General features: G+C 45.8%; 3 protein-coding genes across 9 annotated transcripts in view; all 3 read right to left on the bottom strand.

Moving 5' to 3' along the window:
- Window positions 1-162: 162 nt before the first annotated feature.
- CREBZF (CREB/ATF bZIP transcription factor) lies at window positions 163-4,233 on the bottom strand. 2 transcript variants are annotated; one of them, XR_004549420.1, is made up of 3 exons: window positions 3,196-4,233; window positions 2,531-2,608; window positions 163-1,200 (listed from the first exon to the last, which is right to left on the bottom strand). XR_004549420.1 is itself a non-coding variant. In XM_005143808.3 (3 exons), exons 1-2 carry the CDS (start codon window positions 4,177-4,179, stop codon window positions 2,560-2,562), a joined length of 948 nt encoding a protein of 315 aa, XP_005143865.3. In that variant the 5' UTR covers window positions 4,180-4,233; the 3' UTR covers window positions 163-1,200; window positions 2,531-2,559. The 2 variants fall into 2 exon arrangements, 1 of the variants encoding a protein (XP_005143865.3); XM_005143808.3 differs by having other exon boundaries at window positions 3,281-4,233.
- Window positions 4,234-6,384: 2,151 nt separating this feature from the next.
- CCDC89 (coiled-coil domain containing 89) lies at window positions 6,385-7,449 on the bottom strand. The gene has a single exon (XM_005143807.2). It carries the CDS (start codon window positions 7,447-7,449, stop codon window positions 6,385-6,387), a length of 1,065 nt encoding a protein of 354 aa, XP_005143864.2.
- A 3,582-nt stretch (window positions 7,450-11,031) lies between these two features.
- Window positions 11,032-15,688, bottom strand: part of SYTL2 (synaptotagmin like 2) — a 38,864-nt gene continuing 34,207 nt past the window's right edge. For 2 of the 6 annotated variants that reach the window (XM_034074619.1, XM_034074620.1), the window contains 4 exons: window positions 15,106-15,184; window positions 14,196-14,295; window positions 13,263-13,468; window positions 11,032-12,188 (listed from right to left, as the gene is read on the bottom strand). In XM_034074619.1, coding sequence (XP_033930510.1) covers window positions 12,043-12,188; window positions 13,263-13,468; window positions 14,196-14,295; window positions 15,106-15,184 — 531 coding nt within the window. In that variant the 3' untranslated portion in view covers window positions 11,032-12,042. The remainder of the gene's footprint in view (window positions 12,189-13,262; window positions 13,469-14,195; window positions 14,296-15,105; window positions 15,185-15,688) is intronic. The other 4 variants (XM_034074618.1, XM_034074621.1, XM_034074616.1 and 1 more) reach the window with 3 other exon arrangements.

Here is a 15,688-nt window from a genome sequence, read left to right as displayed (position 1 = left end):
TTTCCCCTACATACCCACATCCACTTTATCTTGTTTTCCAACTGACAGCTCACACAAACAGCAACAACAGCACTTTCCCCTTCCTGTATTCCCATTGTGCGTAATGAACCACTCAATTAAAGCAAGGCATTGATGAGAAGATGAAAAACACATTTGAGCCCATACGTTTAAAGATCAACAAGTCTGATTTTATTATGAGCTTGTATTCTTATCTGGATGGCACATAATTACAAAGAAACATTTACAATATATTTTTCAAGTATTAAGTTATGTCATTTCAAGGCTTTCACTTCAAAAAGCTACATTAATAACACACCATACAGATAGTACAGTTGGTTAAGAGTTTCAAATAACTTCCTCCCCTCTATTTGGTTTAAATATGATTCAGTAGGCACTAGAAATGCCTGCAGCCACTCACTTCCTGGGCACTTGCCCTTGCTCTTGTACCAGTAAACACCATTTTGCATGTCAGAACATCAGATACTCTCAGACACAGCACGTGTAGTATCTGTGAGCCACGTGCAGGTTCACAACAGAGACCAGAACTATGGCCCTGACCCCTACCACTTAGCAGCGATGTAGAAAGAATGCATATTTCAGTTAAATGCCACTACTTGGCTGAAGTAACTGTAAAAATGCCACTGGAACATCCCATACTTGCTACATGAGCGTTTCTCTTTTCATCAAGCATGTTAAACTTCAGAACCAGGCATGTTCCTGAAGCTTGAGCTTGGCAGACTGAGCCCAGGTTGAATCCACCTCCATTATTTCCCTTCTGTCTATCAGTCAGTTCAGGTTTCGGTGGGTAACTACGATTCTTGTGGCACTGGTGTAACCCATCCATTACAACAGGATTATACAATTCAGGACTGATTGGACAGTCCCACTGATGCCACCACTGAGGTATAAGGGAACATGTATCTCACTAAGTCTCTTTTGTGCTGGCAGTACACACTGACCAGATGGAATTCTGCACACAGTGGGGTAAAACCTGTTTGATAGCATATTGGCTTTTACAGAAAACATCTTGGATGGCAGTAACTGATCCCAGCATTCAACCTTGTTTGTTTTTGTTTAACCAAAGACAGCAAAAGCCCTGTTACCTCTTTATTCTCATTTCTTATACTACCTTTTAAAATAAAGCAGGAAATGTGGCCAGCAGCTGGTCCCGTCTCTTCTGCCCCAACACAGCTGAATCCACTTTAGCATAAAGAAAAACAAGGATGCTAAATACACAGATACTTTATCACACAGTGATGTTTCACAAAGAAAAACCAGACTCCTTTTATACCCATAAACACTTGATGGGGTCTAGCACCAATACAGCAAATGAGAAAACACTTTCACTTCCTACTCCAGCCTTAAACACAACATTTAAGGCTTTAAGAAACAAGACTTCAGAAACACTAAATAGAATCTTTTTATTTAAGAAAATAAATGAAACCGGTTTAGAAAAGTGTATTCTTTGTGAAACCTCACTTTACATATTATCATTTTCACAGTCCTTCTTCCCCCAACCTGACATACATGTAAACAACCTAAGTGTTAGAATACAACTGAAAAAACAACCCACTCATCTTTTGTGATAGGGAGAAACACTGACTAGTACAAGAAAACACATGCTACTGTTTGTTTGTCGAACTATTTTTCCTCCTATCCCAGTTAATTATGGAGCATCTTTCAAATCATGAGCCTCAAGTCACAGATTTGCTTCTCTCTAAACTGTGCTTAATTCTATCAAGTGATAGATTTCTTGATACTGTAAGAGGCTGAATTAAGAACTCTACAGTAAAATTAAGCACATGCATATACATGCAATACCTTTACAATTTAAAGCTACTGTGAAGTAACTTGGGGACCTGAGTATGCAGGAGCACAGAGATGGGCTTAGGGGAAGCTAAAGTGACGAGTTACTTCGGTACACTGCATTCTCCAAACTGCAATTCTGTTAGAGGTCCATGCAAAAAAGTGACTCCTCTACATGAGGATTCCACAGTACAGCTAAAACCAGTGTCTGGGTTCTGTTTAAACAGGCAAAACTCTGCATCATGAATTAGAGCAAGCTAAGGAAGGGCTTTTTAAAGGTACCGTGCATCCCTAAGCCTAGATAAGATTTGAAATTAACAGGTCACAAATTCTTTCCTTTTAAAAATGCATTTACTTACATTTTGTGGACAGTACCCTATGTTAAAAGGCTGTTAATATCACATCCCCCTTATTAGCACGTTTCCCCTTTTCAGCTCATTACTTAGTTCAAAACTCCTATTTCAAATGACAAGCATTTATGTTTTAACTCCAAATGTAGCTCATGTACTGGCTACTACATGCATATTCATTTAAGAAAGGAAAACAGCTAATCAGAATGATGCAATGGTAATTTGAACTATGAGTTGTCATTCAGCGCTAGAAACATTTTGGCAGAGTAGGTCAAGGACCAGAGAAATCATTTCCTGAACCAGCCATTACAAGAGACTGGCATAAGCAAAGCAAGCTGTCTGATACCGCATTATGGGAATATATTGATCCTTACCAGGTTGCGAGGTGGAAAACGACTGTTCTTTAACCCCTACACAACGGAGCCTGGCAGGGCAAGCACCTAAAAGAGAAACTGTCAGAGAGGTTTTAATAGTAATGTATAACTGAGATGCAGTACAATTTCATATGCATGCTTTCTTTTGCCGATCATTACTATTTTCTTAAGTCTGTCCAGTGACGATGTCTTAATGAAGTTTTTGGTTTTCTAAGCAAGCATTTTCGGCTCCTCAGGATTAGCAGGCTAGACATTATCTGACTCAAAAGACCGGGTAGTCAGCGTTATCTTTACTGGCAACTGCGAAGAGGAACCGAGCACACCTTCATGCATCAGGTCGGCATGATCTTTTCCACCCAAGTGCTGCAAAAAACGGGCTCTGGTGGCGGCACCTCTGCGTGTGTACGCGGGTCAGTTTGCATGACAATTACCGCACTGCTGTACGCAGCTCTGCACGACTCTTACACCAAACAGCCTCAGACCACCACCGTCCACACGCCAGCTTTACACGACCTTTAACCAAGGCCACCATCTGGCTCCCAACGTTCAAGAGATATTTCTTTCTTTCATTCATTACCCCGGCCACTAACGTGCCAGGCTCCCCTCCTCTGCATATCCCCCAATACCACCCCATCACCACTGTATTGATTTCTTTTCCTCCGCACCATCGCCTGCTTCCTCCGCCGCGACGCGAGGCCCCTATTAGGGGGGAGCACCCCACGAGTACTTGCAGCAGGTACTTGACCCTACATTTTGAAGGAGGCCGCTGCCCGTCGAGCACAGATGGAGCAGAACTCCACCGACACCTGATCCCGGTCCACGTGGAGGCATATCCCGCCGGGGGATGCCCACTCCTCCTCCGTCTCCGTTACCACCGCCGACTCCTCCAGGCTGGCAGGCCGGGAGCTGGGCAGGGCGTAGTCGTGGTCGCTGCTCTCGCCGGCAGGCTGGAGGTGGTGGTGATGGCGGCGCGGGCTGCCCGTGTCCCTGAAGAGGCTGGTGCTGAGCTGCAGCCCGCCGGCACGGATCCCGGCTAAGCGGCTCAGGAGCTGCCCCAGGGCGCTCTGGTTAGCCAGCACGGCCCGCAGGTAGCTGCTCTCCCTCTCCAGCTCTCGCAGGCGGCGGCTCAGGCCGCGGTTGCGGTCCCGCAGCTGCCGGTTCTCAGCAGCCAGGCCTTGAAGGCGGCTCTCCAGCCCAAGCACGTATTGCTTCTTCTTCAGCCGGTTCAGCCGCGCCGCCGCCGCCGCCTTCAGCCGGCTCCCAGCCCCGCCATTCCTCCGCCCGACCGCCGCCGGCCGCTGGCCCGGGCCTGGCGGGGGCAGCGGCTCCGGTTCCCCACAGAAGCAGCCGCTCAGCTCCGCGTCCAGGTCCCAGTCCGGCCGTGCGGCCTCCAGCAGGTCTCCCAGCTCCAAGCCCGGAAACCAGTCCTCTTGTTCCCACACCTCCAGCGGCCCTCCGGGTGCCTCGGGCTCCTTCTCCTCCCTCCGCGCCGGCTGTTGTTGTTTGGGCCGCGCGGGGCCCGGGTCCCCTTCCCCGCCACCATCCCGCCCTCTCGGGGCCTGCCCCGCACCGGCCAGGGGCCAGACGGCGCCGGAGGGGCTCGCTCCGCCGGAGGAGGCGGCCAGCAGCTGGGTGAGGCTGTGGCGCATGGCGGCGGGCGGGACGGGACGGAGCCTGACGAGAGCGGCGGCGGCCCCGGCCCCGGTGCTCCCGCCGCGGTGCCTGTCGGGAAGCGGCCCCTGTGAGGTGAGGGGGGGAGAGCCTGGCGGCGGCGCCCGCGCGCGGGAAAGCGGTGGATGGGAGCGGAGCCCTGTGCGATGGGAGCTCCAGCGTGGGAGGAGGACAAGTGTGAGGGAACCCGTGTGAGGGGAACCCGTGTGAGGGGACCCCTGTGTGATGGGAGCCCCAGTGCAATGGGAGTTCCTGTGCGAGAGGAGCCCTTGTGCAGTGGGAGGCCAAGTGTGAGGGAACCCCTGTGTGAGGGGAGCCCCTGTGTCAGAGGAGCCCCAGTGCAATGGGAGCCCCAGTGAGAGAAGAGGCCAAGTGTGAGGGGAGCCCCAATGCAATGGGAGTCCCTGTGCTAGAGGAGCCCTTGTGCAATGGGAGCCTCAGTGTGAGGGGAGCCCCAGTGTGAGAGAAGCCCCAGTGCAATGGGAGTCCCTGTGCTATGAGAGTCCCTGTGTGACAGGATCCCCTGTGTGAGAGGAGCCCCAGTGTAAGGAGAGCCCCTTTACAATGGGAGCCCCGGTGTGAGAGGAGCCGCAGTGTGAGAGGAGCCCCCGTGCAATGGGAGCCCAGTGCAATGGGAACCCCCAGTGACCAACCAATGGGAGCCCCTGTGAAAGCAGCCACAGTGCAACGTGAGTCCCTGTGTGAGGGGAGCCCCCTGTGTGTGGGTATGTGGTAGCTCTGTCACCCACAGCCCCCAGTGAGAGCAGGAAGGGGGTGTCCCGCGGGGCTGTGGTGGGTTGGGGCTGTCACAGAGAGGGGCCGGCCCCTGCTCATGTTTAGGGTTGAGGCAATGGGTTTAGGTGCTCTCACAGTCACCGAAGGGAATCGGATGCTTGTTGCTTCATGTCAGCTAGGGAAAACAGAGCAGCCAGCTGCAGTCCTAGGCTTATGAGGAGAGACTGCGGAAGCTCCGGCTGTTTAGTCTGGAGATTATAGAATCAATTAGGTTGGAAAAGGCCTTTAAAATCATCAAGGCCAAACATTCACCAGCACTGCCAAGGCCACCACTAAACCATGTCACAGAAGACCTTGTCTACGCTGTTTTTGAACACTTGCAGGGACGGTGACTCCAGCACTGCCCTGTGCAGCTTGTTTCAATGCCTGAGCACCCTCCTGGTGAAAAAGTTTTTCTAATATCCAGTCTAAACCTCCCCTGGGGCAGCTTGGTTCAGTTCCTGAATCATGGCCATGTATAGAATCACAGAATGGCTTTGGTTTAAAGGGACCTTAAAGCTCATCCAGTTCCAGCTCCCTGCCAGGGGCAGGAACCCCTTCCACTAGAGCAGCTTGCTCCAAGCCCCTGTGTCCAACCTGGCCTTGAACACTGCCAGGGATGGGGCAGACACAGCTTCTCTGGGCACCCTGTGCCAGCGCCTCAGCACCCTCACAGGGAAGAGCTTCCGTCTAAGAGCTCAGCTCAGTCTCCCCTCAGGTAGGTTCAAGCCATTCCCCTTGTCCTGTCCCTACAGGCCCTTATCCCAAGCCCCTCTTCAGGTTTCTTGTATCCCCTTTAGGCACTGGAGCTGCTCTCAGGTCTCCCCTTAAGGAGCCTTCTCTTGTCCAGGCTGCCCCAGCCCAGCTCTCTCAGCCTGGCTCCAGAGCAGAGCTGCTCCAGCCCTTGCAGCATCTCCATAGCTTCCTCTGGACTTGCTCAAGCATGTCCACATCCTCTTAACTTTAATACGTAGATGCTGCAAGGTGGGATTTCTTTCTTGGCACCTCAGTGTTACCTCTTACATGCCCAGCCTCTGTTGAACCTCAAGGAAGAATCAAATACAAAAGGCTCAAAGGGGATTGAGCTTTTGTCCATCTTGGAAAATAATGTACTTTTAACTGTAGAAAGTAAAAATTACGATAGAGCAGAGGTTAGGACCAAATATATCAAGCTCACACTTTACATTTTCCACCCTAATGTCATGTCTCAGGTTTGAATGGTTCAGCCATCCCCACTCAGATTTAACGGCTCTTACTTCTATAAAAGTATAACAAAGAATCAGGCCACAGAGCTCTTTCTATGCTACTTTAAGCTGGCAAGTGGATAACAGAGGAAGCAGAAGATGGTCTCGTGGAAGGGAGCAACGTTACAGTGGTGTGCCATGAGAGAGGCACTGAGAAAGCTGTAGTTACACAAGCAAATGACGGAGTTTGACATTCAGCGCTTTCTCTTTTGTCAGTAAATCCTCACTGTGCTTCCTGTAGGCATTGAAGTGCAGCGCGAGTTCATTGTACGCCTGCTTGCTGCTTTCCAGCTCTTGCTGCAGCTCCTGCACCTTCAGCTCACTGTCTGCTGCTGCTGCCTCTTTCACCATGCGCTTCTCTGCTTTCCGTTTGGCTTTCTCTGCCGTCTCCAGCTTCTTCCACAGCTGCTGAATTTCCTGTTGCTTGTCCTGCAGAGCTTTGCCTCTCTCCGTGGCCAGGTTCAGGAGCTGCTTTTTCTCCTCGTTGGCCGTCTGCAGCCTGGCTCGCAACTCACTGTCCTGGGCTCTCTGCTGGCTTTCCATGTGCTTTACCTTTGCCAGGGTTTGTTCGTGCTGCTCCTGTAGGCACTGCAGGTGGTGCTTTAAGGAATCAAGCTCCCAGGTGTAGGCGCTGGCTTGCTGGCTCTTAGCTTCCAGCAGCTCCTCTTCTCGCTCCTGTGCCCTGCAGGTCTCGTAAGCACATTTCTCCTGTAAGGAGTCTAACTGCTCCGAGAGCTTCCTGGCCTGGGCAGCAAGCTGGAGCACTTCAGCTTCCTTCTCCTTCATAGCCTGACCGAAGAGCACTTGGTTCTCCTGCCGCAGGCGCTTGTTCTCCTCCTGCAGCTGTATGTTCTGTTCCCGGTGTTCATCCTTGAGCTGGATCATTTTTTCATGGTTGTCAGCCAGATCCTTGAAGCACCGCTCCAAACACTGAATCTGCTGGGTCTGGGCTTTCATCTTCACGGCATCCTCTCTCCTCAGTTTCTCCAGTGCCACATTTTGTTGCTCCAGGCCTCTGCATTGTTTATATGCATCCTCTACTTTTTTCTTCAACATACATATGAGGTGATGCTGTTCTAGCTGTGATTGCAGCAATGCCTTCTCGCTCTTCTCATCTTCAAGGCTCCCACAGAGTTCTTTCAGGCCTTTTGTCAGATCTTCAATGACTTGTCTCATCTTTGAATCGCTTGTGGAGTTGGCCATTGCTGCTTTCCTTCCATTCTGAGCCATGGAGCCCCTGTCCCACACAGAGATGAGAAGAAAAAAGATGAACCCTGTTGGAGTGAGTTCAGAGGAGGCCACAAAGATGACCAGAGGGCTGCTATGGAGGCAGGCTTGTTCAGCCTGGAGAAGAGAAGGCTCCAGGGAGACCTTAGAGCAGCTCCCGGTGCCTAAAAGGCTGACAAGAAACCTGGAGAGAAGCTTTTGACAAGGGCATGTATTAGCTTAGCTAATTATTCCTTCTCAAAGTGGTGGTGTTGTAACTACAAGAATTACTATTATTTTCAGGTAAAACGCTTGTAAGTGATAAAGCTGTAAATAATTCCTTAAGCAATCCTTTTCCTCTCCTTTTATATTCTCCTACAGATCTGGTGTTATAAATGTGAGTGAAACATGGAGGGTTACATTGAGCTTCAAATTGATTTGTAAGATTTTAATGGTGCATTACTCATTGAAAATAACTGAGTAACCTTATGCCATGCTTAGAGATTTATGAATGAAACAGAAAATCTGTAGGATGCTGATAATTACCCAATGCCCTGTGGTACAAAGACTTTGTGCCTGGAGAAATGATTTATCCTTTGAGTTTTGACACTCATTTGATGGATTATTTTAGGCATGTCATTTTTAAAGTCTGGCTCCTCATGTCAAAATAAGGGAAATATTTATACTACATTGGCACCAAAGTCATTACTGGTGCCTGACTGTATGGCAATGTACCCAGAGATACAAAATGTTAGTCTAAAATTAAACTCAAACCAAGTTTTTCATTCAGATGCAGACCTTAAACCACATGGCATGTGACACAGCATGCCAAGAACCAAGCTCTGTGAATTCTGGGCTCTGACTGGAGGTAAGGGGAGGACAAAGGAAAGAGACAGCTTAAAAAAAGGAGGAAAAGTATTGTACAGCAAAACTGAGTTAATGCTGTGGAGCACAGACAGCTTCAGAGCTGTCGTGGCCCTTAGTATGGACACAACATCCATCTCCACCATCCTGCACTTCCCTATTCCTGTTGCTACCTTGGGTCTTGCCAAAACATTTGGAAGTAACCGAGGAGAGGGGGAAGGACTAAAACGTTTAGGCCATCGAGTGGAAGTACAGTGCAGAGCTGTGTTTAAGAGGAGATAAACATTTCCTTACCCGTTTTTTTCTTTCACCAGCTGGCTTGTTGTCACTACTGCAGTGGGGTTTCTGTCTCCGTGGAGATCAGAGGTGGAATCCAGTCACCATGGAGCTTGTGCCTTTGTCCTGGCTGCCTGGAACTGGGCCAGTGGCTGAAAGAGCTGGAAGTGTTTCTCAGCAAAACAAACACTGCAAACACTCTCAAAAGCACACAGATTTGGTAAAGGAAAGAGGATTTCCACACGTCTGAAGAGCTCCCCAGCTTGTGCCATGTGTGTGCCAGAGGAGCTGAGAGTAGCAGGCTCCATGGTAAGTAACACCACAGCCCTCACCCTGAATAACCTGCAGTTTTATTGAGCAGTGAATGAAAAGCCTGGCGGATGGAATAGGGGAGGAAAACAGCTGGAAGGAGAAAGTCAGTGCAGGTATTGCTGACTCCACTGGAAGAGGATACAAAGCAGAGAGGAGTGAGTGATGTGTGTAGGGGATATGAAGCAAAGAAGACAAGAAGACTGTAGTACCAGATCCTTCAAAATGGGTAAAATCAAAGCAGGTTTGCAGGCCTGCATGCAGGAGAGGGTTGTTTCTGGAAACACAGTGTAACAGGAGGGCTGGGACTTTGATGCCTGGTCTATAGAGAGCTGGTGTAATTTAGAACACATATACACATGTATAGGCATATTGTACATGTGTACCAAAACCAAACAAAAACCATTCCAGGCTAAAACAAAGATGAGCTTATGTGAACGAGGGAAGAAAAGAAATAACAAAACCCACCAAACCAAAAAGGCAAAACATGTGGGGGGTGAGGGGGTGGGTGATATGTGTTTCTCCAGACAAGAATGAAAGACATTCTAGGTATACAGCTGCTTTGTCATGAAGGTGAACTGGAATAAAGAATCAAAACATTGTTATTAACTTATCAAACTGCCCTTGAGTGAGTAACTAACTACACACCTTTAAAACTTCTGCTATAAGTAACTGAAACCTTTCCCCTGCAGAGCTGTTCTGGTTTTAAGAAACTGTTTTCTTGAAACTTTTTGGCCTAATCAACTTTGTAAACTTGCATTTCCCTGTCAGCACATTATCACTGTGGAACATACTACTGTCGTTCAGAATGACTATGGGTTTGGTGGAAAGCTGTGTTAGCATGTGAGCCATGATCAGGGAAATGTCAAAAAACACCAGTAATAGCTTTGAAACAGTAAATTGTGCATGTCTTCAGTTAGATGCTTAACACAGAATTCCTGCTGGGTTACATTATTAGATGCAACCATTACTTCCAAGCACCTTTTAATAAATCAAGATAATATCCTTTAGCAGGAGGCAAGGTTGTAATGTTTCTACTCTATAATTAAATGCTACAGCATGCATAGCATCAGCAAAGTACCTTTTGCGCTGATAAAGCAGTTTGGTTTGTAATCTTCACCAGGTGAACAGCTGTGACTTTTGTGTATGACAGTAGTAAAATGGTGAAAAGATAAGCACAGCTATTAGGGCTCTGCTGAAAACCATAATCGAATCACAGACTGGTTTGGGTTGAAAGGAACCTTAAAGCTCATCTGGTTCCAATCCCCTCCCATGGGCAGGGACACCTTCCAGTAGAGCAGGTGTCCAGCCTGGCCTTGAACACTGCTAGGGATGGAGCATTTACCATTTCTCTGGGCACCCTGTGCCAGTGCCTCACCACCCTCACAGTGAAGAACTTCCTTATATCTAACCTGAACTTCCCCTGTTTCGGTTTAAAACCATCACCCCTTGTCCTATTGCTACAGTCTCTGGTGAAGTCTCTCTCCAGCATCCATCCAAATGTAGAACCTCAAGACCTGGCCCTACAACTGAAGTCCCAAAGCTATTTTAACATAGCAAAATAGTTGAGCTTCACAGAAAGCATAACAACGATGACAATGACAAACTAATCCTGTGAAATTGTAGGTCATGTTAACAGTAAGCTATGTTTTCATGTGAAAATTAATTCATGTAGGCAGTGAATGCAAATAAACTGGGTGCCTCTCTGCTTCTCCAGAGCCACCGCCCTTTCAGGAGCCGCTCTTTCAAATACAGAAACAAAGTAGCTGTTGTACCACTGAAGTGCAAATCCATTGCTCTGAAGTGTTGCATGCACCCTGCTCTCTTAGCCACAGCAGGTTAAGGTTTGTTTCTATCTGGCTTAGTGTCACAGCCACCAATCTCATCATAAATGTCCGAAGCAGTGAGATATCAGGACTGACAACTACTTACGGCATTTATAAACCTGGCTGATGGGAGAGGCAGTGGGTTCCATGGTAGGGTGAATGGTATCTTCTCTTTTCTCCATTCCCAGTGTATAATAAATACCAACTAGCATTTCAATTTCTTTTCCCCTCCAGTTGAAGCACAGGATCTCACCATCTTGTAGACACAGCTGGAGCATGTAAATGTGCATTTATTTGCTGAAACATGTTCTGTCTGCAGTTTGTTACATCCCATGCTGAGTTGCTAGCATAAACCACTGGGGTTTAATAAACACTAAATTCCTATTTAGCTTTAATAGGCTTCTTTTATTAAAAAAGTAATACATTTAGTATTTTATGCATTTATTTTACTCTAATAACATGCATTTCTGCAGGTCCCAGTCCTACTCGCTGTACTGCAAAGCTCCCTAAACCAAAGCCACCAGAACCCCAGTGTTCTCCTAACGGTGGCGCTGAAGCACAGATAAATTATAGCCAAACAGAGCTCATGGCTATCGATACAGCTGAGTATTCCTTACAGAATAAATACCCAACACACTGGTCATCACTAAAATTGGCAGGTTTAGATCCTTTAGAGTAGTATCTGAATAAAAAAAAGAAGGTTCGCTTCCGTGCCTCCAGCATTTAAAAGTGAGGACTGTACATGAGCAAAACAAGACACATAAAAGCAAAGTTCTATAACCCTGATTTTTATAGTACATACATGAAAGTCCTCTGCACTTTGCCAGGTAGGACACTGTCAGTGTCCCTCATGCTGCTTTCACTGTAGAAGTGACTTTCATAGCCTAGAAATGTACAACTGCAACTGAAGGACCCGGCATGGCATGATGAGGATACAACACACCCTATGAGCATCAACAAAATGCAACTTGTTGCTGTCTTATTAAGAACACCTCATGAACAATCCTGGGGTGTAGAGAAAGAGTTGACTCTGGATCACTTCTATTTGGCAACACAAGCATCCAGGTATCATAGCTACCTCTACCACTGAATTCTTTAAGTACCTTCTTTCTTTAACTCCTTTTCAGTGAGTAAGAAGTGAAAGAATCCCTTAAATTTACATACTAATCTCCAGGCAGATACTTAATTTGAAACATGACATGACATTTGACAGCACAAAACCAGAAGAGCAGCTGAGCAGAGATTGTCAAAGAACTACTGTGTTCCTCTTCCAAGTTTCACCCCTACACCTTTAATTTTATTGCCAAGGTTTCTTTTGGACACTAGCAATTAAAAAGCCACCTTATTTTGTCAACTTTGCAACCATTAGCATCCTGAGAGGTAGCGTGTCTTCTATCCAAGTGTTTGGAGAGTTCATCATCTTCTCCCAGAGGGCAGTTTCTGCTGAAGTAGAATCCATCCAGTCTACTGTAGTCCCATAGCTTCTGCCTGGAAAAATGTCAGTTAAGAGAAACATTACTTAATGTGTTGCAGAGTTAGAAGCAGGTAATCACATTTGTCTGTCTTCTAAAATGGTTTCACCTTCTCAGGTGGCTGACCCAGTATTTCGAAGAACCAGTTCTACATTTATGAACTTGAACAGTTCTATCAAACACATTTAGTAAGAGCTTCACACAGAAATTTGGTCATCTTTCATGTTAGCCTTTTTGTCACAAGATGTAGGAGCTTGGAACAATCTGGTCTAGTGAAAGGTGTCCCTGCTCATGGCAGAGGTGTTGGAAGTAGATGGTCTTTAAGGTCCATTCCAACCCAAACCAGTCTGTGATTCTATGAATATCTGAGAGTATTTAAGAATAAAACAGGACACTTATTTTGTACAATGCTGGAAGCTCTATAATTCAAATTGAGATTTACTATCCCAAATTGTATTTTACGTTATCCTGGTGAACCATGGTAACTTGGGAAAAGTAATTTTTTCTTGTCTTTGCTTGGAAAGACTCCAAACACATCCTCCCCTCAGATAATGAAAGGAACAAATACAATGACAGGGAAAATACACAGTTCTGTCTGCAGATTTTATATTGCCCTCATGCTGAAAACTTGTTTGCATTTCTAACTTTTCCTCTCCAGTGTCTTCAACTCTTATCACGCATTCCTGATCTATCCTTTTATCTCCACCCAATACATTCCTTACACCTCATACTTAGTTTTTGCAAGAGTCTGTAAGACGTTATCTGTATTTTGGATGCATGATCTTGTACTTCAAACAGTACCAGGTACAACGTATGCCCAGGCAAAGGTTGATTTCCAATATTTCTCCTCATTTGTCAGTCATCCTAACCCTCATAACACTACTGAGATTTACATTTCAGGATCTGTGCTCAAAATAGGAAAGTTATGTGTCCTGGGTTCAGCTGGACATTACACTGAATGAAACTCTTTAGTAAATAACTGACAGAAAGGCTGTTTGGTGATCTTTGCAAAAAGAAATAGAAATGAACAAGGGAAAAAGGAGAACCTGCATTTTGTACATTAAGGCTTAATGTGTTAGTTGTCCAGTACCTGTTCCAAGGCCTATCCTTAGACCTCCCAGAAAGTGGTTGGCCAGTTTGTTGTGGTCCCAGACTGTGAGTTCTACACAGGCTTCTTTCAAATCTTCTGGTCTAAAGCCATCATAGACCATGGTGTGGTTGAATATGGGGTTTGTAGTTTTTGCCACTGTTCTTGTTTTCTGGCGGCTTTTTCGGCTGGTGTCTGGCAGAATTGTACTTCAGGAAGGAAAAGCATTGTCAGTTTGCACTTAAACATCAAACATAGACAAAATCTACTGATTAACAGTGCTCTTTGCATGTTAGGACATGACTGAAGATGCTTTAGCATTGTGGAGGTGAAGTCAAAGGTCATATTCTCAGTCCCAAGAAATAGTGGCAGCATGTATCCATCCCTGTGCTTCAGCAGATTTAAGGGAAGAGAGGTCAAGTAAGGAAGAGGCAGAAGTGATTTTATGTATCACGAATGACACTGAAACCTTTTGTCCCTGCCTGGGATTTCCCAACCATCTCGTTATTCTTGTCTCTTCACATTTTCAGTCTGTATGTGGAAAGGAAGGAGGAAGAAATACCACAATGCTTCTCACTTCTGTCTCCTCCCTAGATTTGCTAACCTAAGCCAGACTTCTGCACAAACACACTTTACTTAAATGCAAATAAAAGCAGACATAGTTGTGAGGAGCCCTTCCCCCTACCGAGTAACTGAGCAGCAGAATGGAAGAGCAGATTACACAGGAAACTGCCTCAGTCTATTCTAATCGGTGGCACATACTTAACATCTTGAAGTTGTAAACCCTGCAGGACAATTTGCATTACAATAAAGGAGAATCAAAAAGTAATTAGGTGGCTTTTAAATTGAATGTAGAAACATGAAGATAAGATTAGAAAACATTAACTGGAGCATTACTAGGCCATCACATTTGATGACTTTGACCCCAGTTCTTACCACTTAATAAAAGAGTTGAGCCTATTGCCTCTCAGAAGAGGAAGGTCATGGCATTCTTTCACCCAGATGTGGACCTCACCAGTAGGTACAGTCTTTTTCCCTGCAAAAGTAAAACATTAATTGAGCTTTGCAGATCCCTTTTAAAGGTAATTTCCATGATGCAGCAGTTCCTGTCCATTTGTAGAGGGGATATTTGGCCTAGACTCTCATTATACCTTAAATTCAACCTTGGAAACTTCAAAGTACAGCAAGACCATATCATGTCTGTATTCCTACTTCTCCTCTGTTACAACTAAATATATACTATCAGTCTCCTCTTCAAAGCCTCCTAGATAAGAATGTCAGCTTGTCTTCGGTCTATGTGATGTTAACATTTATTGATGCTTGGACTTTCAAATAAGCTCTTTTGTGCTGTGACTATATTCTTATTGACTGACTGGCTGGATTAAAGGCCTGACCTTACTGTCAGGTCAGCAGTTATCAGTTGCCAGATAAGATTAAACAAAACAGAGCATAGAATGCTGCATTCTAAATACTTACTGGTATTTTCTACTTCTAATATCGCTTGAATTCAGTGTGTTGTGTTGTCATTGTTTATTTAGCAAATCACAGCACCTGCCTGGTGATTTATAATCTCTAAAATTCTTAGTGAGATAAAAGAATTTATTACGTATACAGACTATGTTACAAATCAAAGGTTACAGCAGTGAGGTCATTTCTTCTGTAGTAACATTAAAATCAACAAAAAGATCCTAAAGTGATCTTTGGATCCTAAACTGAGCAAGGTGGCTTTAGAAGGAATAATTCTACTTTATAGTAAAACAAGGTGTCTGAAATGACTGAGTAGAACGAGCTAAATCCCCCCCCCCCCCCAAGGCTTAACAAACCCAAAGCAGGAAGCAAAGCGTACCTCCAGCAGGGTGTGGGACATACAGAAGGGCCAGTTTCATCTCCCCTCTGTTTTCTACTTGAAGAGTCATTGTTGAAGTCTGAAATTTAAGAAGAAAAACCCCACAAATGTCAAAGCTTGCAGTTCACAAAGAGCTTACTCTGTAAAGTTTTCCACTGGAACAAGCCTGACTTCTACAGGAGGCAAGATTTTTCTTGTTCCATACCCATTAGTCTTCCCTCAGTTTCCAGGACATGAGAGATTTTAGGGCATGTTCAACCGCTTGGCAGTGCCTCAGATGATACACAACTCACTAAAGCAGAAAACAAGATCCAGGAGAGGCCAGAAGGCTTTGAGGATGCAGTATTTCCACTGATGTGCCCTTATTTTAAACCAAAACGTCTGCCCTTTCAATCAAGAAACTTACTCTTTGTGCAACAGAAAGTGGACTTTTCTAAACTCATTCCTATAGGAATGTTTTGCCTCATTTAATACAATCTGAAAAGCAGCCTTAGCAAGAGTTAGCGTGCAGAAAGGCACAAGAACGCATCACTTCTTCATAGTCATGGACCATCTGAGGATGGAACATGATCCCTGTTAACAT

The sequence above is a fragment of the Melopsittacus undulatus genome, chromosome 2 (assembly GCF_012275295.1).
Source record: "Melopsittacus undulatus isolate bMelUnd1 chromosome 2, bMelUnd1.mat.Z, whole genome shotgun sequence".
Taxonomy (NCBI): Eukaryota; Metazoa; Chordata; class Aves; order Psittaciformes; family Psittaculidae; genus Melopsittacus; species Melopsittacus undulatus.
This window is presented reverse-complemented; position numbering and strand designations above follow the sequence as displayed.

Bases quoted from the DNA above. Each gene is read 5' to 3' on its own strand.
- CREBZF (XM_005143808.3), bottom strand. From the start codon at position 4,179: ATGCGCCACAGCCTCACCCAGCTGCTGGCCGCCTCCTCCGGCGGAGCG. The intron at 2,609-3,280 runs GTAGGGTCAAGT...CCTCTCTGACAG, and splicing joins GCAGCGGCCTCCTTCAAAAT to TTTCTCTTTTAGGTGCTTGC.
- CCDC89 (XM_005143807.2), bottom strand. From the start codon at position 7,449: ATGGCTCAGAATGGAAGGAAAGCAGCAATGGCCAACTCCACAAGCGAT.